Raw genomic sequence first — 27174 nt, 5'->3', positions numbered from 1 at the left:
AAAGTACACAATGAGGTATGGTGTAAAAGCTAGTTGTGAGCTCTATGGTATATGATAATGAGTTTGTTTAACGCCTTACATTTTATTTTATCTAATGCACCACCAAACATACTCTTTGCTGGTAGAAATTAGTAAGGTGAAGTCCAAGTCCCAAGAGGAACAGTCCCTCCAGACACAGAAGCTGAATGTTAATTACTATGCTGTGTATTAAAGGCACAACCCAGCCAGGAGAGAGCAGGCATCATGCATTAGAAGCACTGAGCCTCACAGACTCTTGCTTAGATTCTGATCCATCTGTAACAGAATTGTAACATTCCTTGAACTAGAAAAAGTTTAAAAGCCCACTGGCATTAATGAAAGCATCTGCATTACCAGGAAATCTTTTTAAGTTCAAATTGTTTATTGCCCTAAGTCTTCCTCATAATCTCCCTCAAAGCCAGCTGGTGGTTTCTCAGCAGTCTCTACTGGCAGACGGGTATCATGGATTGTTCTCCCAAACAAGCCTAATTAAGACAATGTCTGCATGGGGAAGCATGCATTTTGAAGCTAAGCACTTCTCCAGAGAAAGGATGTAGAAGATAAGAGGAGTCTAGAAGTTTATTCCAGCTTTTGAACAATAAGAACAACTTAAATTAGGAGATGATTATTAATTTATTTCCTCATTTAACACATTACTAAAATATTCACACTAGGTATCTTGTAACTTAGGGTACTAGTGAATGACATTCCACGTACTTGGTTACAGAAATATAACTAAAAGTAGTGTTTAACACTGAGTTTATATTACTAGAGTTTGAGACTCAGATGATCACATTACATAGCCCACAGAAGTAATTAAATTATTCCTTCTTTGAGGTCAATATATATATAATATGTGAACCTTTGTATCCTAAAACAGGATCAGATTATTTAAACCTAAATACTTATAGAAAGGTTTAAGAGCTATGTTTGAATGTATTTCTTATGCAGCTGCTGGTTCCCAAGAAATTTCAGTTAGACCAAACAGATTAGCTCCCCTGTATGAAACATCATTAGTATCCAAGAAAACAACCAACAGCTGCAATCCTTTGGATCAATGGTTAGTAACTCTGCTCTAACTGCCACTAGGTACTATTGCATCAACCCACAAAACTTTGCCTTGTGGCACTCATCCATATGAATGCTAAGGATGCTGCCAGTCAAAAGTGAGGAAATTCAGTGGTAGTTCCAAATGCTATGATGGAGCTGTGGACACAAAAGCTCTTCACCAGTTTAGAGGACCTTCTCTAGCAGGGATAGACAATTTAGTGGCAGTAATTGCATGGCTGCCCAAAGGGTGTTATGGTGAAATGAGATTCTGCAAAGGAACCTGGCTGAGGAGAGATGGTAGCAATACAATGAAGAGCATGGTAACACTGACCTGCCAGATCAGAGAAGAAGAATATAAATTAATCTGAGGAGAGCTGGGGAACTGAAATATTTTTCAACATACATAAATCATTGAAATATGGAAGAGAAACTATAATATGAGACAAACACCGACTTTGCAAACACATTGTGTGGCTATACAAATATTTAAGGGCTACAAAGCATAACTGGGTGAACGTGAGGCTGCCATCACAGCTTAAAATACTTGCAGGATAAATCAAAGCACTAAAATGAAAGGTTTGTTCAATAATAGAAAGCAAGAAGAAAGTGAAGAAGTTGTTGCTCTGTGTATTGAGAATGCACATCATACTTCAGTATCAAAAAAGGTCTGGAAAAGCCTGTTGTATTTCTCCAATAAAAATACACAGAAAAAGAAAAGGGATACTGATATGAAGTGTCTAATTCAGGCATCCTCGTGAAGAAAAGAAAATTTCTTATGTTTTTTTTCGGAGCAGGAATTAAAACGATTTTTTAAAAAAATAACTCTAGTAGGAAAGCAAAACCTAAAGCACTCTGCTATTAGAAGAGAAAGTCAGAAAAACACACTCAAAGGATACACCCAGGCCAAGAAATCCATTGTTCAGCATGGATCTTCATTTTAAGAAATGGAGAAAATTAACAGAAAATGAAGAAAGATAGTTAGACTTTATTTTAGGCTACTTGAGAAATTGGAAGTAAGTTTACCTTTTGATGTAAAGAAGGGAGGTTACACAGTGTAAGGATAATGGACTTATAAAACAGATGAAACTCCAGAAACTGCTAAGCTATCTTGTGAAGAAAATTCCCAAACTAAACCCATATGGGACAGCTAACAGCAGTTTAAGAGAACATACTTGGGGCATGTTTTGAGAACAATTAACTGGAAAGATATTAACTGACCTCTGTGGATGATTCAGTTATCTCAAATTCTTCAGTGACTCACAAATCAAAACAACAGAAACAAAAGCTTAGCTATCTGTATGCTTAAGGAGTAGCACAAGTCTATGGGGATAAGCTGAAAAAATCTAAGCCTTTAAACAAGACAGAATCTATCAAAGTGCAATTACGGCAAGAAAAATATCCCAGAACTGCAATCAAAATAAGAATTAGACAAAGAAGAAAATAGGTCTGTTATGAAACAAAGACTATAAAAATGAGTGGTAACTAAAGGGTAAAGAGGGTTCTTGTTTTTAAAAAGTGGTTAAACAGAAAAACTGAAGAAACAGTCAGCCAAACTTTCATATCAGAGATTATAGTGAATATTACATACTTATTTTTAGAAGAATCTATTGGATAATAAGTTAATAAGCAGTCAAAATAGTCTTGACAAGATCAAAATATGTCAAAGCAGTATCTTTCCTTTCTCTGGCCTAATAGATAATTAGGAAATAGCAGTTGTGAAATATCTCGAGTCTAATAAGGTGTTTGTCCTGTAGGACATCATTAGAAACTCCTAAGAGTCACGGACAAATCACTGTAAGGTAAGTGAACAACAGTTTGGAAAGCCACACAGAATGAACTGAAGAAGACTTATAAGTACTACTTATCTCAATCATTGCTCTACACTGTACATTTCTGGACATGGAAAACAAGTCAGAAAATATGATTTTAAAAAACTGCAGATGACAGGGAGATCATGCTCTCAGAGATCAAATGCTCTGAAGAACAGGATCAAATTCAAATTTATTTTGAAAATTAGAGAAACAGTTTGTGGATATGAATTCCAAATAAAACACACAAATACAATGCACTCTATTTAGGAGACTGCTCATTGTCTGAGCCTCTCCAAAATGTAATGACCTTCAAAACAAAGACCAAAATAACAAGCCCTTCAAAAAACCTTTAAATAAATACAGCTACACTCTGATGATATATCCCTACTGATGCTGCACAGTCTCACATGATCAAACTCAAGCCAGCAGGGAACTATCATTACAATTTTTCATTGTGCTCTGCATGCACGAAAAGAAGTAGTACGATACAGAGCCAGCAAGACATTAGGACCGAAGAGGTGGATTTGAAAGTAGCGCAATAATTTGAATCAGAACGTGGTGATGATGCTGTGAAAAACAAAATTTAAAAAAAATCATTTTGGCACATAATTTGCATGTGTGGAGAGAAGATATAATTTCCTGTTCTTTTTAAAGCTCAGGAGGCCTTAGCTATGGAAAACAGCATCCAGTTTTGGTTAACACACTTTTAAGAGTGAGACAAAATGAACAGATACCCAAGGAAAGTATGAATGACAAAGAGCTTAGAAACATGAATTACAAAGGACAGTAAATGAGAAAGAAGTTGTGATACAGTCTTCCCAAGACGTGAAAGGTTCTCAGAAAAGGCATTAGAAGGAGAAAATACTTTCTGGGTGTAAAGAGAACTAATCCTTAGACATAATATAATTATTTATAACGCACCACATATAATAGCGTATCAACTACGCATAATGCAGTCTACTACTTAGGTCGTGAAAGAACCTGAATGAGATATTTTGTAAATTGTTGTTTTTATTTTAAATAACTAGGATTAAAAACCATACAGGATCATCCAGATAGAATTATCTTGCCTTTGAGTAATGGGAGGGATTATATGATTTGTATGTTCACTTTCTGCCTCATACATATGTGATCCTTGATACAAATCTGTCACTGCCAAATGATGCATAATAATCACAAAAATATGACCAAGACAAATCAACTCAAGATATTTACTTATAGAATACAGCTAACTGCTGTCACTGAAGAATAAAGAATAGCAAACCTGATCAACAATGTCGTTGACTTTATCGCGTTCACAGTCCAAAATCACTCGCCTTTCCTTTTTTACCTCTAAATCTTGAAACAGTGAACGGTAAGTTTCATCTTTTCTGTCATTGTTAATATTTCCTACATTGATAGCAGTCACTTGCCATTTCTTTTCAGCAGCAGAATCCAGCACAGCTTGCAATGTTGATAAGCCTAGTGAAGCACAGGAGAAAACAGAAGATATGACTAAAAAAGCTTAAGGAATTAAAAAAGCTTCTAGAATGTGATTTGTGGGATTACTTATTTAAGATCTCCTATAACTTTTTTGACCTGCCACACATGGTTAGAACTGAGAAACAAAGATATATGTGGGCCCAAACAGTTCTTATTGCATGAAATTTCTATTTACATCACTGCAAGGCATCAAGGTAAAGCCTAGTAAGGACAACCTTTTGGTTTTGCTTCAACCTTCTTCAGAATGGGACTTTGCCAGTTTCACTGTTCCACTGCTGGAATTCCACATAGTGGGAATGAGATCTTCTAGAAGAGGAGTGATCAAATTACAGCAAGAGGATCAGGTGCTTATTACAAAATGTTATTGAACTGCTTTTGTCCTCAGTGCTTCAGCAGTACTGTATTTAAACCCAGACCTCATTGAGGTCTAGGCAAAATTCCCATGTTCTGCAGTGATGGTAATGTGTTTATTATTTCTGTTGCCTACAGTCATACCCCTGATTATGAAAGATGTGCTAAGCTATATTTTTCCATGTAGATAAACAGGCTCAATGCTAACACTTACAAGGAGTCTACAGAAGCTTCCATCTTATCCTTTTGGCATATTTCTAACAGGAAGCTGTAATGTTTGTACAGATGCAACTGCCCACAATATACTGTAAAATCAGTGAAGATTTTACTTGATTGATTTTCCTTTTCAAGGATTAAATAACAGACTATAGAAACATGGAAATTACCACTGGGAATTAATTTCTGCTATACAAAAAGTACCATTTTAATGATTTCCAGCAGTACAAGAATGAGGCTTGTCATGTTTAAATTCTTTCCAGAGAATTCTACATGATCCTAGAGAGCAATTTTAAGGATAGGAGATACTGTTACAGAAAAAAAGAAAATCAGACTTTCTTACAGGAGAATTAACATTTTTGCACATTCATCTCCCCTGAAATCATTGAACATTTGGGAGTCATTTCATTGAGACAAATTCTGACTCAGTATGTAAAGGAAACTTCAGACATAACTCTCATAGGAAGTAATAGTGATTATGCCCATAAACATAGAAGGAAAGCATTAAGAATTAATTGTCTCATAGTTTGAAAATACATTATTAAATTATGATTGGCCGGTGTTCAGCAATTCAGCTTTATCAGTGAAAATGGTAATGACATACAGCACTACACAAGACTGGTCATCAGCAAAGGATATAATCTGGTTTTCTAAGTCTCTTTAAAGAAGACTGATAGGAAGTTTTGTATGTCATGTAATGAATATTTATTTTAAAATCATACAAAACTACAGTCCAATGGTACATATAAACTATTTCAAATGCTAAAGATAAATGTGCAGAACTTGTGTTAAAAGGGAAGGATAAGTCATGCAAGCAAACCAAGAGATGCAGATAATACCTTAAAACATTAAAAAGCATTAAAGTAAGTCTATAACTGAAAATACTGTTTGAAACTATAAATTAAAATTTAAAAAAAATCAGTCAAACTGAAACACCTAATCTGAATCATTTTTTCAAATTTCATTTAGCAGATTTCAGGTCTGCCAATATGTTTATGTTTCCTCTGGGTTAAATGATCTCAACTAGGCATAAATTAATAAGGGCTATTAATGTTAATACTATCCATTACAAAGGGTTTTTATATTATACTCCTCTGATCTTCTATTTTTCCTAGGGTTTCCCCCTTCTTGGGGTGCTCTCTGCAGAGGTGTCAGATGGCTGCCTGGATCACTTAATTTCTTTTAGGCGGCAGATTTGCCATCCCCATACAGCTTAGTTTATTCTGATATCAGTAACACATTGCAAAATTACCAAAAAGACTCCAAACTAACAAAAAGCATGCCCAGCAATACTTCTGAGGATGTGAAATTATCTAGAGAGTGGTAACAGAAGTGGGACTCCGCAGAGGAAAAAACTCCAGCAACATCAGCTGCTTTTAAGCTGCAGGATTACTATATGCCTGAACCTCTATTGGTTATCATGAGACAAACTCTTAATTCAGTGAGCTCTGAAAAGGAAGATTGAACAGAGGTTGAATAAATTAGCAGTTCTTTTACAGATAGAATCCTCCAATGATGTTAGTACTTTTTTCCAAGACCCACTGTTTAGCATTGGCAGTGGAGAGGAGGTAAGGATGGTAAAGGACACTAATTCACATTACATAAGAATAGATGCTGTATTAAGCCAGCAATAGTTTGGGCATGCATATACTGAATGGCCTCACTTCTTATAGAAAGGAACAAGAGAGGAAATTGCCCTGTACGCCAGTCAGTCCCTAACCACAGAGGTGCTATAACAGTAGCAATAGATGATTCTTTTGGAATAAGTCATCAAACTAATTCCTGTTAGCCTTCATAGTTTCCATGAAGAGTAAGTCTCTTTGCCTTTTTTATCTCACTCCAGAAGGTGGAAACATTTTAAACTATATATTATTCCTTAAATATGCATCACTGTCACTATATCAACAATTATGCAGAAGTGTTAAAAGGAACTGTGGACTTGTGTTTTCAGGATTTGATGTTAGTGTCGCTGGCTACATACTGCTTGACTCTGCAGGTTAACCTTGTGTAATCAGTGGGGAGCACTGTAGAGCAATGATTTACTCCACATAAAGGTAGGAGCTTCATGCCTTGGAGCTTGTTATCACTGGGGTGTCTTGCCACAATTAAAACAAACACATAAGAAAATAAGAAAGAAAATAAGAAAGAAAATAAGAAAATCTGGCCAGATCCAGACTGTGCAGATCACAGGAAGAACTAGGTGTTTTTCAATATTTCCTAAATATAAATCATGTGCAGGTCACATTCTACACACTGTTAGATGACTGACAGCGTATTGGTTAAGTAGTTTTACATATGTCCTTTCTAAAAAGAGAGTGAATTTTTCTGATTCTTATGTGAATTTGAAAAGAAGCTGTCAGAGAAATGAGCATTCATTGTCCCATATGACATTACCTTTGGAGGCTAAATACCAGTATTAATTCTGCTAACTTTAGTGCTTACGACAACAAAAAAGAACTTTCTTTAAGAGGTCCCTTCAGCTTCTGAACATCAGGTGAAAAATGGCATCAGAATGCAGGGAATCTAACGTCACCCCATTACTCAACAAACCATGGAGTGGTATAAATCCTTTAAATCTAATCTTATAATTTAATAGGCACTTATTATTTAACTCTGACCAATCAACATGCAGGCAAACCACAAAATAGCCTTTTTAAAGAGAACGGGAGCAGGTAAGAATAGAAGAAAGTTAGCCAAGGACTACTAGGTGAGGAGAACCTGAAAAAGGAATGATAATAACGGAATTCCAGAAAAAACAGTCAAACCCCCACCATTTCTGTATAATGCTGCTTCTTCTCAGAAAACTAATTGAAATATACCACAATTTGCAAGTGATTTTTTCAAGTTCATAAACTGTTATATTATTACTACTACAGCTATAAATGAGCATAGGACTTGAGAAGCCTACCACAGAATTAGTTGATCGCAAGTGGTAGGTTTGGGTTTATCAATATCAACAATAACATCTAAGCTCAACGGAGGAGAGGAACTCAAGTATTTATCAAAAGCAATCTCCAAAGAAACAGGGATCTGCATCCAAGATTCTTGCTTGCTTCATGCCCAACTACTGATTTTGCATGTGTGGAGTGATTCTGTGGTAGCAGATTGCCCTTCATGCTCAGATTTAATTTTACTCTCCTTAGATGTTTCCTTAACAAAAAAAAGAGAAAACTTTTCATAGAAACTGTTTCACAATATGTGATTAATCTCACACTGCTTAAAGCTTGCAATTCTATTAGTGCATACTGTAATAATTTCATTCTCATTTAAACAATTTTGTTTCTGTCCCAAGAGCTCATTTCTAAATTTAAGCTTACGCTTATGCTTATACTTGTTGAAGGTAAATATTTCTTTTGTCATTTACTTATCTAACACGAATTCCACATTTCAGTGAGATACATCTGGCAAACAGGGAGCAGGTAAAAAGTACCACACCTTACCTCTGTCACTGTCATACAAATATGCAAACTTGGTCCACTGATAGTATTCAATCAAGCTAAGAAGAGCTCCCTTGAGGTCAGGTCTCATCTGAATGACAAAGGGATGTGTTCCATCTGTTGGGAAGCTGGGAGTTATGAAGGAGACGTGAAGAGTCCCACAGAATGATGTTATGGTATTTACAGACTTCTTGTCATAGAATCCAAAAATAGCAAAGACTCCTCTTGAAAACTGGGAGCAGACTAGGAGGAAGACAGACAGACAATTAGGTGAGAGAATTTATTTTAAAAAACTATTGAAAAGTCTATCATGGATATATTTATGAGAAATATATGTCTGACAAAATGTCTGATCACACAAATGCCAGGGAAAAAAGCAATACTCTGCTTTGGAGATTATTATTTGTTAGTATTAGTAATATAAAGTTTTTACGAGAAAAAAACCAACAAAAAAGAAAATATCAGAGATGTGGTTCACATTCCTAGACAATAAATTCAGAAATAAAGCTCACCAACTTATTCTTAAAATCAATGTATGCTGTAAAGAATAGTGATGCAAACATCAATGGCAGTTGCAATTTAAAAAATGAGTCATTATGACCACACATACCATTACAGAAGTGGATAATGTTTTGTCATGTTAAAAATAAACTGTCTCTGAGGTCAAGACTTACTGAGCTTTTTGCAGAATACTTTAAATAACTTTCCATTTGTGGAAATATAAAGCCAAAACTAAAAGCAAATCTATTAACACCAATAAGAAGACAATCTTTTAAACCCTTCCTTTTCAAGGCATTATTTTAATTCCTGCTTCATAGGACTCAGCAAAAGCTGGTCCTTCTGGATGACACTTGCGGTCATGTTGCAGAAAGAATAACCTCATAGGTGTAAATAACATGCTGATTATTCACTTTTTATCACTGGAGACAATTTAAGCGAATTGATGAATGTGACTGACCACGGCAGCCTGTGCAAAAGAGCTAGTTCTTCTGGGTTATTCTCTTCTTTGACATTGCAGGGTATACTAGTGCCCAAGTTCTAAAACTGAGGTACAGCAGGGAAATGTTCATCTCTGATTAATTCCCATTTATCACTTATGCATTTTTTGGTTTGCAGAGTCACCTTGAACAACACACATCCTTCTAGAGAAAACAGCTAGTCAGCCTCATAGAAAGCCCTGCTACACCTGACCTGCTTATAGATAGAAAGCACAGTGTAAATGAAGCTAATTTTGCCCAGCTTTTTAATGCACTAATCCTTGCATATAATTCATATAAGGGCAAAAATAAGTTGACTTATTTTTAAAATTTCTTAGATTTGCATTATTACGATATTTTACCTTTCAAAGAAATTGTACATTTTAAAACCTGTGCTTATTTAAAAAAAAATAATATTATTCTTTTATGCCTGTTATTACTCACTGCTATCCTCTTTTCATGGCTTTGCTACCAGTCATCCCTCACGTCCTAATTATTCCTACGCTCACATTAAAAGCACCTAAACAGTATGAGTGAAATTCTGAGTCTGCCAGTTTTAAGTTATCACCTATTAACTTTAATTAGGTCAGAATTTTACCTCAGGTGACAGAACACAAGTGATTAAAAAACTTGATGAGTAACACCCCTTCACAAAAGGATGCTGCAGGTTTTCCAGGGCTAGGTACAAAATGGTCAGACCTCTTCTGTCCCAACTGCAAATTGATACAGAGTCACAGAATTGTTTAGGCTGGAAAAGATCTTTAAGATCACAGTCCAACCGTTAACCCAGCACTGCCAAGTCCAACATTAAACCATCTCCCCAAGTGCCACATCTCAACTTTTAAATATATCCACAGATAGTTACTCAACCACTTCCCTGGGCCCTCTTCCAATGCTTCACAACCCTTCTTGTGAAGAAATTTTTCATAATATCCACTCTAAATGTTCCCTAGCCCAACTTGAGGCCATTTCCTCTTCTGCTATTGCTTGTTACCTGGAAGAAGAGATCAAATTCCACATCGCTACAGCCTCCTTTCGGGTAGTTGCAGAGAGTAATAAGGTATCTCCTGAGCCTCCTTTTCTCCAGGCTAGACAACCCCAGCTCCTTCAGCTGCTCCTCATTAAACTTGGGCTCCAAACCCTCCACCAGCTCCACTGCCCTTCTCTGGACACACTTCAGCACATGAATGTCTTTCCTGTAGTGAGGGGCCCAAAACTGAACACAGGATTTGAGGTGCAGCCTCACCAGTGCATCATACAGGGGTATGATCACTGCCCTGGTCCTGCTGGCAACAATAATCTTAATACAAGCCAGCATGCCACCAGCCTTCTTGGCCACCTGGGCACACTGCTGGCTCATACTCAGCCAGCTGTCGACCAGCACCCCAGGTCCTTTCCTGCTGGGTTATTTCCCAGCCACTCTCCTCCCAGCCTGTAGTACTGCATGGATCCAAAGACAGGACCCATCACATCACTTTGTTGTTTCTCATACAATTGGCCTTGGCCCAACAATTCAGCCCGCACAGATCCCTCTGCAGAGCCTTCCAACCCTCCAACAGATCAACACTCCTGCCCAACTTGGTGTCACCTGCAAACTGAATGAGGGTGCATCCAATCCCCTTGTGCAGATTGTTAAAAATACATTAAACAGAACTGGCCCCAAGACTGAGCCCTGGGGAACACCACTTGCCAGCTGGATTTAACTCCATTCACCACTACTTTCTGGGCCTGGCCATCTAGCCAGTTTTTTACTCCTCCAAGCCATAGGCAGACAGTTTCTCCAGGAGAATGCTGTGGGAAATAGTGTCCAAGGCTTTACCAAAGTCCAGGTAGGCCAGATTTACAGCCTTTCCCACCGACCAGGTCACCTTGCCACAGAATGAGATCAGGCTGGTCAAGTAGGACCTCCCTTTCACAAATCTGTTGGCCTGATCACCTGTTTGATCGGCATGTGCCTTGTGATAGCATTCAAGATGACCTGCTCCATGACCTTCCATGGCACTGAGGTCTGGCTGACAGGCCAGATCATCCTTCAGACTCTTGTAGGTGAGTGTCACATTTGCTAATTTTCAGACAACTGGAACTGCCCTGGTCCCAGAGGTCGTGGTGTCACATAAACTGACTCACAACCAAAAAAAACCCAAAATTCTACTGACAGCACTAGGCTAAGAGCCAGGTATTGATCTGAAGGCTTTTCCTGTTTCTTCCCTTACCATTTCCTGCACCTCGAAGGATAGAGAAAAATGCCATTCATGCTCCTCCTGATCCCTCAACTAGTCATCCCAAGTTCCTGAAGTCTCTTGATTGCTCTCAGACTTCTCATTGCAACTTCATTGCTGCCTAAGTGAAAATGAATCAAGGATAATAATCTGAGGACACTATTCAGGGCAGGAAGCTTCCTCTTCATATCTTTAACCCAGGCCCCATGGAGGTAACAGAATTCCCTAAGAAGTGGGTCTGGCTGGCATATGGGGCCTTCTTTTCCCTTCAGAAGGGAGTCTCCCATGACAATGACACATCTTTTTTTCTTTACGGAAACAGTTTTGATGCAGAGTGTAGGCCAACTTAACGTCAGCAACACCTCCATGCTAGAAGAACCATCGTCTTCGTTATTGTTCAGTTACACTTGCACAGCCTCGCACCAGTTATGTGAAGGCACCTGGGAAGGGGGAGCAGTTGCAGAGGAGACAGGCCAGATATACCAGGCAGGAACTTGCCGATGCCTGAAAATCTATCTAATGCAGTTCTATAGGAACTTGTCATCATTGGTCCCTAGACCTTAAGTCACTGTGTCCAGCCACACAGAGAGAGGACAGGGAATCCTCTCTATCAAGTGTCATGTCTCCCTGTTCAGCCTTTCTCAGGAAAAAACGGGTGAAATACCAGTAGTCTCTCTCACTTTATCTCTGGCTGATACTCCTCAACCTACTCACCTTCTCCTGGAACTCTGTCACCGAGTTGAAGAGTTCCCCTACATGGGTACCCCCCCCCATAGGAGTGCTCACTACTGCTGGTCAGTACTGGCATAAGAGCAGGACCCACCCTGCAGCCCAACACCTGTGTGGCAGCATGTTCCCACCGGAGCCCTGTCTAGGCAGCTGTCTCATGCCGAACAAAGATTTCTGAAAAAGGCTGTGAATTTTCTGAATAGCTTTACTGTTTAAGTTACTGGAACTCCTTGTTCTGTTTCAAATTATTATGCTTTCACTGAGACAAAACCAACTCACTACCTTCCCACACACTCATGGATTATTGTTTCCCATGTGCAGTGAAGGCTAAATACTTTCTGAACTTACTACAATAAAGGCATTAATGTCTCATAATTCACCTTCAAAATGCACATTAAAATAAAGCATCAGTTTACTTCTGGATCCCTGGGTGAGAATTTTGCAGAACACTGTTACTGGCACACTACTGTGACCTTCTGTACTAAAATCATTTTAACGCTGCATATTAGGTGACAGAGACAACAACAGTGTCATCCCAGGACCACTAAAAAATAAAAATGTTTTATGTCACTATTGTCAACACCTAGGATGCTACCACATCTCCTGTTAAATTTATTGCTTTTCTTCCATTGCCAGTCAGTGATTTTAGGCATACATGGAATAACATTGCCTACAACAGCCAAAAACCAGGGCCAACTGCCTGCACCAGACAATCTAAAAATCATGGGTGATGCCTTTTCTGAATCACCACTGCCATCCCTAACAGAGAGAAAAAACTGGGTCTTCGGACCACTGTATGCCAGCCTCTGTCTTGGTTCCTCCCCCATGCTTCCCTCCCCTTCCTGACACTGCAGACACCTGAACCTGTCAGACCTTAGCTAAACATCTTTGAGATAATATTCAAATTGCTCATTCCACTGGGCTTTGTCCTTGGTCCTGAACTCATGTAACTAAATAGATCTCAACTATGGATATAACTCACGTGTGGGTCAGCCAGAAAATCAGGATCAACTTTAATCCAGGTAAAAGTAAATTTTCATCAGCAGTGCTCAGTGTCACAGTTGTACATTGAAGAACCTCAGAGCTGTGCTTTTGTTTGTGAAATTATTCTAAAGGTAAGTGGATGGGCACCTATGCCATGTAATAAAAACTTGCTAAAAATAAGCATTTAGACTTTGTCTCAAGACAAATTCTTCCATTTTTTCTGGGTTATTTGGTCTTCTAGGAGCAGACAGGGAAAAAAGGGATGGTATTTCCAAATATATGGTGATCCAGTGGATAATGCATAAAGTGCAACTGTTTTTGGCAGGATTCTCACCCTAGACTAAATCTACAGTCACATTGCTATTGCTGTTAGACATTAGTTCTATGATGGTGAATCACAAGCTGTTCACAGTTATCAGAGTAAAAAAAAGCATGATGATTAGGACTCATAAGCCATTGAAATATGGAAGTTCTATTTCATTAATGACATTCTAAGCAACTGCTAGGATTCATTCCTTTCAAGTTTTCATATATAAATTGGTTTTCTTTGGGTTTCTTTACGTTGTCCTTTCTAGAAATAGTCAATGGCCTACATGGCAAAAAGAGGGGAAGAATATAGTAAGTTCATTTTGTGATCATTTTTCTAGAGAGATTTTCTTAAAATGTCATATAACTGGGAATTCCAAGAAACAGGGTGTGCTGGTTTTGTCTGGGGTAGAGTTAATTTTCTTCACAGCGGCTGGTATGAAGCTATGTTTTGGATTTGTGCTGAACACAGGCTTGATAATATAGAAATGTTTTTGTTATTGCTGAACATAGAGTCAAGGCCTTTTCTGCTTTTCTTACAGACAAACTGGCAAGAAAGTTGGGGCTGCATGGGAGGTTGGGATAAGACACAGCCAGGACACGTAACCTGAATTGACCAAAGGGATATTCCATACCATATGGCATCATGCTCAGTATATACAGTAGGGGTGAAGAAGGAGTAAATTGGCAGGGATGTTTGAAGTGATGGTGTTTGTCTTCCCAAGTAACCATTATGTGTGATGGGGCCCTGGAGAGCACTGAACACCTGCCTGCCCATAGGAAGCTGTGAATTAATTCTTGTGTGTGCGGCTTTTCCTTTCCTTATCAATCTGTCTTTATCTCAACCCACGAGTTTTCTAGATTTTACCCTTCTGATTCTCTCCCTGATCCTGTTGGTGGGGGAGTGAGCAAGTGGCTGCATGGTGCTTGGTTGAAAGCTGGGTTGAAACCATGAAAAAGGGTAAATAAATAAAGGTGCCTGAGAAGGAATAATTAGCAGAAGGTTTTGTTATAGTTAAGAATTAAATATTTTGTATTTGACTTCTTGTTCTTCTACTAACATAACCAGACGCAAACCTAATTTGCCCTTGTTTTCCAGAACACTGAAAATGTGTCCTAGTCTTTTATTACAAAAGGTAGGGCCCAGATTCATTCAACAAAACTAAGCTTAAGTCTACAATGAGAAATAGGTGCCATGTCAAAGGGGGACCAAAACTGTTTGCTCAGTTATTAACTCTTCCATTTTTAATTACCTCTACTTCTTCTTAAGAATTCCTTTTCACCACAATGCATTCATACCTTTTTCTTTTTCCCACTTTCTCCATTTTGCTATCCTGTTTTTCACTGAACTCTATATGCAAGATAACCTGATATTTAGCACTGTGGTCATAACCAGTTCTTCAGAAACAAATACAGCAATATACACTCTTTGCCTCTTATCATATAGAGTGTATTTGTGTGATACGTATCATCTTACACCCAAAACTCAAGAAGTGCCAACTAAAGAGTACACCTGTAAATTCAAAATACAAAAGTATCACAAACACACAACATTACACAATGAAGTGAGGCCAGTTTAGGAATGACTGTTTGCATGACTGAGGAACTAAATCATAAAATCAGAAAAAAATAGTTGGATTTGAATACATATGTTTGGAAACTCTTCCTGATCAAGTCTTCCTAAGCTAAGATTTTCTTCCTTCAGTTCTCTCCAAATGGAGAGTAATGAGCGTAATAATTGTTCAATTCAGGAACAATTACATTGTGAAAAGAAAATTAGCAAAATGCTCATTTAACTTACTGAAACAAATGTCTAATAGTACCTGCTTACAGGTAAGCTTCCAAACATTGGTGTCATGACTCTTAACATTCTTCTAACTTTACCAAGTATTTCTGTATTTTTATTTATGAGAATATTGACACATGGTTTCTGTCCAAAGATGAAAATTTAAAATTACCGAGAAAGTATTTGCTATTCAGTACTTAGATTTCAAATGCTGCCTAGTATTAATGTGGCTTTATATGTTATTTTATTATACTAACTTGGTTTACTATAGTGTTAACAAAACTTTTAATATTAGCATAGGGAAATAAATCTTCAGTGCAATTATTTAATCACACCCAATAGAATAATCATTCCCTTTCTTCTAAGAGAAAGAAACTATGGCATAAGTGTAGAGAAAGCACTGCCTCTCCAAAAGAGACCAAAACACAAAGGAAACACTCATTGGTTTGAAAAGTTGATAGATGAGTCAGAAGTAGCCAGGAACAAGATGTGGAAACTGAATGCCAAGCTGATAATTTCAGCTTCTGAAAGACGACATTATGAACAGGCAAACAGTGGAAAGGAACCATGAACAATAGATGAAACAAAAGTAGTAAAAAATAAACAGGAACCACAGCTGCCAAGAGAATTCACATATGATTGAAACTGTATCAGAAAATCATTATGAAAATAAAAACCAATATGGATAGATTCCAAAGCCATTAAGAAAATTGCAGCACAGCAGACAGCATATTGTATACACATTCCTAGATTAAATATTTTATTTTGAGCTAATAGTATACATAGTCTGCATGGTCTGCTTTACACAGTCAAATTATACTATTACCTTATAGATGTAAGCTTCACTTTAGGAAGAGTGAATAAGGTGTAAGGAATCACACAAGTCCATCCAGAGTGATATTTAGAACCACAAAGGAGTATGTATTTAAACAGAGCAACTTGAAATGAAATTAATTTTTCTAAGGCCATGGTAGGCTAACTGAAATTGGGAAAAAATCAGTTCCACAAGGCTCAAAGAAGAGCATCATAACTAAAAGACAATAAACCAAAGCTTCATGGTAGGATTCAGTAAAACATGGGCACTGAAGCCAAATACAGGCTGGCATTTTAAAATTTCAAAATATTCTTTACCAAAGCTGAGAGGTAATCTATGCCAATTAAAAAAATCAGTGACAATCAGAACTAAAAAATATGCTCCACTTCTAGATAACAAAACATTGAATTACATATTAAGACCTTCCATTTTGCCTCTTTCAGCAAATTTTAATTCCAGCACCAATAGGTGTGGAGTTTTATCTTATTTTAGGCATTTAAGGAAATCTGCATGCCAAAAATTATAGCCATTCAATACTGACGAATGATCTGAACTGTGTATTTTCCTCTTTGCAGATTGGGCATACATATATCTCATAGAAAAAAAAACCAAAACAAAACAAAAAAACAGACCTCACACTGGGAAAGGTAAGAATTGAATTGAGCTCACACACAAAGAATGATGTGGATCTCATGAATATTTCAGTGATGAGCTCCTCACCTGCACATTCAGCACTAATGTTCAAAACACCACAGGGAGTTTGCAAACCAATGGCCTGTAACAGAATGGGGGGGGGGACACACTCAGTTTTGCACAGAGATGACCTGGGAAGTTCTCACAGCCTCAGAGACAAAAAAAAGGAAAAATTTAAATTCTGGGGACAGAATGTCTGTAGAGAACAATTATGGTGAAGCAGGTACAAAGAATGGGTTTTTTTCACCTTTTCTAGCAGAAATGCAGTCTTTAATTATTGCTACAACCTGAACTGTTTGCTCAGAGATTATGCAACTGAATGGAACTTTCCACACCATGTTATTAGCAAAAGCAGCTTTGATCATTTTGTAAAATTAGACTCAAAACCTGGTTTGCTGCAGTACAAAACAAGCTCAAAAATCAGAGGAGAGGCAGATTAATCTATTTCAACCAGTCGATCATACTTCACACTGAGGAAAGAAACTTTGTGCCAATATGGGATATTTTAAGCAAGCACAAAAAAGCCTTCAAGAAGTTAGTAGCCATCTGTTAGGAAAGTACATGATGATATGGCACAGCTTCTCTATATGCTAATGCTGCAATAATGAAGGTGGTAAATAAACATCATGTTCACAATGAAACAACAGGTCAGAAAAACAATCTGTTTCAATGACAGTTGCATTCAACTACATATTGTTTGACTGTGTACTGTAAAGCATTTGAAAATCTTTTTCACTGCTAGGACAATCACCAGGATGCAGAAGAAATCATTGCAAACACCACACTCTCAGAAGACTTCATACTCCATTTTTAAAGAAACAAACTGTGATTTTCCAACTGGTCATTGGTGACCTGTTATACATATTATTCTGAGAAAGTCAGATGTTTAGGCCTAGACATTTATTGCTTACATATCTCTCTCTGAAATGATGCAACTGGGAGCCAACTCCATTCAACCCACACAGTCCAGCCTACACCTTGTCACTTCAGCACAGCTAGCATTGTAGCACACAGCTGTACTATTACCTATCATACCTAGCCTAAGGTCTTCCTCCCTCCAGATGGCTGAACCTGATTTTCAAATAAGTTATTTAACGAAAAAGTTTTGGCATAAATATAACTCTGCAGAGAGGAATATCTCACAGTCATTAATAAATGTAACAATAATAAAGACAAGACACCTCAATTTCCTATGCTGTCTTGGGTCTAACAGCTTCTACTCCTCACAGGAAAAATGATGAGTCTCTTCCACCTGTATAACTTCCACCCAGCATTCTTCTGGCCTAAACCTCTGGCCCACAGCAAACGATGGCTTATACTTAATGTGATTTTTTTGGTGACATTTCAGCAGTACATCCAGACATAGTCTAATTTCCAGTAACATATTGTGGATTTATGACATTCATTGCGATACTCAGCTGTTAACCTAATTGCCAGGCTTTGTTTGTATTTACAAATGGTCCAATACTCACATCACACACCTTCCTATCTGCGTGCCTTATTTTTTCAATGACTGCAGAAATAAGAGAAACATCATTTACTTGGGAGGTATTCAAATACCATTCAATAAACATAACTAGTAATACAAACCAAAAAGCAGTAAAATGCTCTTAATTAGGACCTCTACTGAACAGCTATTTGTCCTAATTATATGACTTATTTAATTAAGAGAAGAACTTACGCAAAAATAAAACAGCATGGAGAGCTTAAAATGATAAAGTAAAATGAGCTCGTACTGCAAGCATAGAAAGAAATTTTGTCCTTTGTCAGTTGCTTTAATCTTCAACAACCTGATGCATTTCAAGACCCATTAAAAGTTTCAAACTGTTTTGCTTTTATTTAGGAAAACTCAGTTTACGCTTGGCAGAATAAACATGTTAACAAAACTTGCAAAGATGTGATATAGCACATCATTACAGTTACTTTAACGAGGCAGTGATTCATCCTTCAAAGTGGAAAATATTACAGTATATGCTTCACTGGGACTGAAATTATACTTCCAGATTTTTTCCTCCTGTGTTTGGATCTCACAGGAGGGGGGCTAATTAGTTTACATGAAGTTTTACGCTGTTTAATCTCTATGTTTTGCCTGTTCTGCCTAAACCACCTGAGCTAATTTGAGTGCCTACATTGTACTGCATGCTATGTATAGACATGCACATACACTACATCAAATTAAAAATAAAATCATTTATAGAGGAAACCTGTACAATGTCTAAAGCAGTAGGAAAATACAGTTCCACTCAGCACTGCAATGGTGTCAGAGAGTCAAGTTTCTGGGTTTTTAAGTTCTCTATTGTATGTTCTCTGTATGTTTATGTATGTATTATATATGTTTTGCGGAGACTTACAGGATTACTAGATTGGGCTTTATAAAAATATGCATTCACTTACCCTAAACTGCTATTTCAGTGATGAGCCCAAACCAACACACACACATACACACACACACACACACAAAAAAAGACATTCTATGGCCTTACAATTTCAAACCATAACTCTTCCTTTAGCTGAGCAAAGTAGATCTCAATGTCAGGAAACCGACTGATATGCATATAAGATCAGTAACTCATTTTTGGAAAATGAGATTTTCACCAAGTGTTTTTATGTTTTAAAACTTTACCACAATTTACCTGAGATAAACAATTATTAAAATATTTATCAACACTATTTAGTAAATTTGTTTGAGTAAAGCAAATAAAGCTTTTAAATATCCCTTGCAAATAGTCACCTCAAATTGACTCTGTTTATTAAGAGCTTCTAGGCACAAGTTTAGTCAAAATAATGGTCTTTTCCAGGCACTTTAACATCATAGAAATTAAAATCTGCTTCTCCTTTGTATTAAATATTAGAAAAAAGTATTTAGTATAGGGTCCTTCCAAAAAATGCTGGTTCAGGGAGACATATCAACTTTAAGGAGCCTGAGATAAGCCCCCTAGAAATAGATTACTGACATTAAAAAAAAAATTACCATCTGCACTGCACATCAAAAGGCCAGACTAAGGATCTAATCTGCATGCTCCAGCCACTTGGAGGTCTATTCACAGCACATACTGCACTCTGTTTGCTCATACTGGTCATTTAACTATGAGTATAGTAGAAAGCAGTACACTGCCCTCAGAGCATATCTGCAGAAAGGAAAGTTGGTATTGAATACTGAATATTGGTTTCAGGGGTTTTACCCAGGGCTGACTTTAGGTCATCCATGTGGACTAAATGCACACTAGCAGTTTGATTACATTGGTAGAACTCCAGAAACACATCCTCTAGTTCAGTTAATTGAAAAAGAACATGTTCCTTGTGCACCTAGACCACTCCAGAAGAAGAACCAAGCAGCAGAGTCAGGGTTGAATAGGAAGCTTCCTTCAAATAATCTATTCTTAATCCAAACTGAACCCTTCAGGTGGAGATACCCATGTATTCCCAGCAGGTATGAAAAGCATATTTCCATTTGAACAGAAGTAAAATCTGATATGATGGCACAGCAGTAGAACTGGTTACGTTGGGCTGCATACATTTAGTGTCCATTGAGTATTCCAGGTTTTTACTGACAACTTGCTAAAAAGGAGTTTACACCAAGAACTGAAGTATTAAGCTTCAAGTCTTCTTTAACTTCCTTTTCTTAACAGGTACTTAATTTTTCACAGTCACATATGTTCAGGTTACACCAGATGCCCCCAAAAAAGTAAAAACTGTTTATGCATGTTGACATTTTGCACATTAGTGTCTGTCTTAGTGTTTTAAGTCCTAATTCATTGAAAAAATGCTAAATGTGTCACTTCCAAAAGAAATATTAACTCTCTTCTCTCCCGTTACTTTTAAAAACTCATGACTTTCAAACAACTGTCATGATTTGGGTGTCTGTTTCATGCAGCAAAAACAAGCACTGGTAAAATACAGTAAATCATGCTGTGGATCTTGTAGACTGATTTGTTATACTTACAAGTGGCTATTTAAAATTTCTAGCACAAGTGAGATGGAGTGGTTGCTGTGCACTGCAGGGAGAGTAGTCCAGTCTTGAATAATTAGACTTCAGAGTTACAAAACATAACTGAGCTCCTACAGTTGAAAAAATTACTATGTGACAACTCTACTAACACTCTCCATTACTTTTGGAAAATCAGACCACAAATTTCATAGCTAAGAAAACAACAAGCTTGATCAATTGCTGAAGTTCAAGTGAAACTTGACTTCTTGCTATATCCTAATAGTGAAAGGAAGAATATGCTTTTTAGTGTCTCCCCTACCTGAAATTCAGTAGGTATTTCAAATTTTGGATACTATGGTTGGGGGGTTGATTTGGTATTTTTCCATAGTTAAATCAAGAAAAAACATTTAGATTACACTAAAGGATGATTATTAAAAATGTTACTTATCTCTCTAAGTCATACTGGGTTTAACTGCCCTTAATACAATAACTGTTCAGGGTAATCTAGTACCTCACACTGTTTGCCCGGAGTATTCAGTTTTTGCACATAGAGCATTCTAATGCATACAGCATCAAGCTTTTGAAATAGCTTCTATAAATACACCTGATCTGCATCGTAATGCAACAAAATACAGCATTTTGTAGCATATGGCATGCAAAGCAATGAAGTGAAGGGCAAACCTAGATCTCAGCTGTAGCATGCCACCTAGTTTGTTCCATAACACTTATTTAACCATATGGCTCATCCTAGGTGGCAAGCCACCAGAAAATCACAGGTGTGTATTCCTTCACTTAGACTCAGGACCCAGGCGACAAAGCTGAACTCAGCTATTCTAATCACATATTCAATGTCAGTTCTGTTGTATAAATTTACTTAAGGGTTTATTACAAGAAAGAAACAGAAATTGTGCATAATACCTGCATATGACAAAATACTTGATTATATTGAGTACTGTTTAAAAACATTTCCCTTTGGAGAACAAAGTCTAATCTAAAGCTTATTGACAGTTATATAAACTACAGAACAAGGATGAGGATGATGCATTTAAAAGAAAAAAATATAGCGAATGACCAACAGCAAATGGGTTCCCCAACTTCCTCTGAAATAAAGTCATCAGTATGGAATCAAAATCTCATTCTGGCTCATTGTCAGTAAGGCAAATCTGCAAATTTCAGCACACTGGTTCTCCCCAGTCTTGGCTCTTCTAAGGTTCTTATTTCAGAATTGCTCTGCCTGTGATCCTCGCCATCAATGTAGTCTTTCTCCCTTACTTTCCACCTAACCAGAAGGAATCTGTTTCAAGAAGTCCTCAGGGCTTAACAGGCTTCATCTCCCCTAAAGGATCACAATCAACAGAAAGGTTTTTGCATTCAAACACTGCCGATTTGTTACAGTATACACGTACCCTCTAATACCTTATAAATCAGAAAAGGCCGAGACATATAAAGACTTTTTTGCTGTTCTCTGTATTAAATCACACTAAAAATGGCTGAATCTATTACATAAACCAGTAATGGGATTTCTCCCCCTCCACCTAGCTCTTTCACCTTTTCACTGAGCATTTTTTTGGGGATACTGTGAAATGCCTAGCCCTGAAAACTAGAAGTGCCTCAGTTCACCCTCTCAAGAAACACAGAAAACAGCCCTAAGCAGACCTGCTGTTTCAGTACCTGAAATTACCATTGAAAAATATTCAGAGAACTACCCTTTTATTATGTAAACATATAATATACAGTAACATCTTAATTTTATTCTCATTGGAGTCATTGAAAGTTTTGCTATTTACTGAAACAGGAAACAGATCAAACATGAGAAGCTTAATAATTCAAGCTCACTCACCATTGTACAAATAGCACTTGCTTAATTGAAGCTACCATTGTAACATACAGAATGGCTCTGCACAAGAAAAAACATTCTTCACAGTGATAGAAAACCCTTCTACCTTTCTACCTTTCTACCGAAGAAATTCTTGGAGTAATCCATCATGCCTCCATTTTCCACTGCGGTCAAAGAGCTACAGGATGGGGCTCCATGCCCATGACACCCTCAGCCCTCATGGCTCGAGTCCCCACATAACTCCCCACCTTGAAGATGCACAAATAAATCGCACTGAAAATGTGGTTCTACTGTCAGCTCTTTGAAACTAATGATCTATACAGCTACAAGTTCACAGTATCAGCCACAGCAATTCTGTCCATAGATAATTTGTTTTTAACAAATCCAGAACTAAGTTGCATTTTTATAGTCTTTGGTTTTACTAAGATATTTTATGTAATTGCAAGAATAAATTTGTTTAGATACTGATAAATAACAGAGGAGACAATGTACATTTTGCTGCTATCTTCTGTCAAATACCCCATCAACTCTTCCTACGGACACAGACTGCCCGAATGGTAGAAAAATTTTGAACCTTTACAAGACACTTTAACCATATGTCTTGATCAATTTATATGCAGAACCTTTCCTTCAGTGAACTTTTTTGCACCATTAGCCCATATTGCTGAACTGAATCCAATACCACACAAGTGAATATAGGAACTATTCCCGTTTAATTTGAATGGTGATAAAAATGCAAATCAAATAAGAGAATTTTTATAGCAGTCTGAAGATTTTATATGTAGCTGGCAAATCATAAAAAGATGCATATTTACAGGATTTAAAAAAAATTACAAGAATTACAGACAAAAACCCATATCATTTAGTAAACTGATTGCAAATATAAATATAAATCACACATGATATGAAAAAGAAGAAGAGGAACTAAAAAAAAGGAAAACCAAAGGCTGCTGGAAGTCAGAAACAAGGCACAACCTCTCCTCCTTTTCTGCTTAATACAGTATCTTGATACTTGAAGTCAGTACCTTACAGTATCTTAAAAGTTATGGAAATAGAAAATTGTGCCAAGAACAACTGTGGAAAATTGTGCTATCCTAACATAAAAATCGGGTTTGTTTTCACGACTATTAAATCTTCATGCAATGCATAAGATGGATATATGTTTTGTATATTCAAAAGAAAATTAAAAAATATTTTCAAAGTAAAGGGGCTAGTTTCTATTTGTTTTGAAATACATGGTTAAATACAGTGTACATTAAAATACTGCAGAGATATCGTTCATTATATAATTGTTTATTTCAAAGAAGGTAAGCATTTTTTGTGCTTAAAAATATAAAATATTTTGGAGTGCTTTTGTTACTAGTTTAGAAGGTTAGAATGTGTGTAAAATATGCTAGTTAGGGACTTAAAATTAATGAATTATTTTCTCTAAGTAGGCCCAATTACATGAACTTTCAAAGAAAAAAATTATTTCATTCCACATATCAATGTTGAAATAGATTAATAACCCCCAAGCACAACATGGAACAGGGATACAACATAAAAGATTAAGCAACACTCTTGATGGCAAAACGTTTAACCTGCTTCACACAAATATGGGAGATAAATGACTATTTTTATAAAAATGTAACTATTCACGGCTTTCCTTGTCAAATTGAAATGACAATCATGAAAGTAAAATTTTGAGCAAGCATGTGGCTAAAGACCTTAGGCAAATGATATCTCAAATATTACTTATCTTTTACGTAAAAATGCAACTTGGCCTGTTTTTATCACACCTACTCCATTGAAAAGCTTGCTCTGTCTCAGATTCCTTTTGGGGGATACCAACTTAGGCTGCAAAACTGCATTGATGACTTAGAGAATGACCTATTCAAAGAATGGTGTATTGCTTAATTTTCTTTTACTTTCAGCTTCTTTGTTTGCCCTTTTTAATTTTTTCAGTACTTTCTGTTATCACCATGGTAGCACTGCAGCAAGCTGTCCATACTGCCAACCTTTTGACCGGATTCAAAAAACTTCCTATCAGTTTTATACAAAAATCACAAGCAGTGGAGATGGCTAAGACTGCAAAAATCTTCTCATCAAAGTCACTCTCCTTCCAGAGGAGGACCATGTCTTTGACCTACTACACAACTTTCACAATCATGAAGGAGTCTCACATCCACATTGCTTACAGGAGCTAAGCAATAACACCTGTAAATGACAAATGTAAAAGACAAAAACTACATTGAATTCTCTTTGGACTCTAGCATACAGAAAGGAAGGGGGTTTAATTCACCTTGATGGGAGGTTTTAAAATACATATTATGACCTTTGCTAAGCCATCCTAACTTTCGTTGAGTATGTCTGCATAGACAGTCTCAGAAGTTCCATCACTGCAGAAGGAAAGAAAGCCTTTTGACCTAGATGTTATCATTAATGGATGCTAAGCCACAGTTACTGCACAGAATCAGCGACTCACTTTACTGGGTGGGTTTTGATGTTTAAATCCTCAGTAGCGTTTCAAAGAGAGGTATCTTGTGAGAGAAAAAAATCCCCTTAAATACCTTAAAATAATGGTTACATTTAAAAGAAAAAAACAATCTAAAACCTTTTATTTCTAGAGTTATTACTGGCATAAACTGTAATAGAATTAATAACATATTTGATTATGACAGCATAACTCTCCTGTGGACACTCTTACTCTGGAATATTCTTTAAGAAACTAAGCTCTCACTATAAATATAAAAATATCAGCTGAAATATCAAACCTGATTTCAAAGATTATGTACTAAAGGTCAAACAGTTATAATATTAATTAGTGGACTAAAAGTTAAATCAATACAGCATAGTATAGATCAAAGACAACTTGTGCCCTAATGTTCTCACAGCAGACTGTACAAACCTCTTATGTTTGGGTTTTTTTTCTATACCATTAGATGTACCTTATATTTATCTCATCCCCACAGTATGAGGATCTTTATGACAAGAGTGACCGACCTCATACAACTTTCTGTAAGTAAAAAAAGAAAGAAGCCAGAAAAGAAAGGCAAAATTGTTAATTGCAAATGGAAAGCAGGAGGTAGATGAAAAAAGAAAGAAAAATAATAATTAAAAAAAAGAAAAAAGAATATTTTCTGTATAAGGCAAAGGCAAAACCAAGAAAAAACAACCGCAAAATCATCACTGGAAAAGTGATGATTATTCAGCTAAAGGACTTTGTTGTACATTCCTTGCTGTTTTCTCATGCCAAAGAGCTTAACCATTGAAGGTGTCCCTTTTCTCCTTCTGTACTACAGCTAGAAAGAATGCTATGTCATTGCTGACAAGCTGCTATTCTCAGAGGTGTTCAACTGAAAGTCCTACATAAACTGATTTTCTGTCTCACTTTAATATGGCATGACCTCAACCACTTTCAGTTTCAGCACCTGAAGTCGCCCAGCCCTACAATTCTTTGCCCCTTGAGTGGTTAAGCTCCTTGGCAACTGGCATCTGTAATTATCTGAAATTGTGCGGAACTTGCACTATTAGACAATGACACCAAACACAAGGAAGCAGGATCTTTGCTTTACAATACAGGAAAAGACTAGTCTGCTTCGTGACAGCATCACCTTGATGAGCCACACTGGCAGATTAACTAGGGCACCAACATCAGAGAGGGGGCAAAGAACTGCAAAATGCTTTTTTAGATTTTTTAAGCAGCAGTAAAACCAGCAACAGGTCTAATACCTTAAAAATCATTAAAATTAACACAAGTACTCCTAGGAGTGATTCTTGCAACAGAAGAAATTATAGAAAGACTTCCTTTTGTGTTCAAAGGCCTAGAATATTTATCATTGGAAAAATAATTCAATTACAAATGTAACTGCAGCAGTGAACCACCATTATTATAATTAACTATGTAACCAGCAGTGGGAAACCATCCTCGTGATGAACATTTCAGTCTCATTTTATAAGTCTAGAGGCACTGTTGAGTAGTTTAACTGAGTGGTTTCAGTGGAAAAAAGAAATCCTACAGGTACTGTGAATAGAATTAGGGTCCAAGAGAGCAAGTACTTCAGGAAAGCCTGAAATATTGTCTGTGATCAGATCTCTTCTAACTAGTTCACTTAAGGTACTAAATGCTTGATCCAAACACTGGCAGGTCAGTCAGAAGAGAAAAGCAATCTTTTTTAATGGTCCTTTGGGAAGACAGGCCTTGCAGTGAATTTGGTACTTTCTGTCTCCATTCCAAGAAAAATAGTATTAAATACTTAGAGGATCTACAGAAGATGAAGTCATTGGGAATTATCTAGTGCATGGCAGTCTCAGAAAGGAACTCATCAAAGTCCTTTAAATCCCAACTCAGAAGTTCTGAGTCAGCAGTGTGTGCCAGTTTTTACCAAATCACAGCAAAATGCAGATCACAAAAAGAGGCCATTAGGTCACATACCAGGAGTGTGAAAGAGGAAAGCAGCTAGAAGAATCAGTCCTGAAAAGTGGTATAAGTAATACTAAACTCCCCATCAGGATTTTTATTTACATCAACAGAAATTTGCAGTGGAGTCTATGAAA

The 27174-nt window shown here is 37.0% G+C and overlaps 1 protein-coding gene across 4 annotated transcripts in view; it reads right to left on the bottom strand.

The window, feature by feature from the left end:
* The window catches only part of GRIA2 (glutamate ionotropic receptor AMPA type subunit 2), a 93567-nt gene that overhangs the window by 42726 nt on the left and 23667 nt on the right, over positions 1-27174 (bottom strand). For all 4 annotated transcript variants that reach the window (XR_001873291.1, XM_017805834.1, XM_017805832.1 and 1 more), the window contains exons 3-4: positions 8369-8608; positions 4144-4340 (exon numbers count right to left, since the gene is read on the bottom strand). Coding sequence is in view for 3 of the 4 variants with exons in the window: in XM_017805834.1 (XP_017661323.1) it covers positions 4144-4340; positions 8369-8608 (437 nt within the window). In the remaining variant the exon portion in view is untranslated. The remainder of the gene's footprint in view (positions 1-4143; positions 4341-8368; positions 8609-27174) is intronic.

The sequence above is a fragment of the Lepidothrix coronata genome, unplaced genomic scaffold (genome assembly GCF_001604755.1).
Source record: "Lepidothrix coronata isolate B3197 unplaced genomic scaffold, Lepidothrix_coronata-1.0 Scaffold13, whole genome shotgun sequence".
Taxonomy (NCBI): domain Eukaryota; kingdom Metazoa; phylum Chordata; class Aves; order Passeriformes; family Pipridae; genus Lepidothrix; species Lepidothrix coronata.
This window is presented reverse-complemented; position numbering and strand designations above follow the sequence as displayed.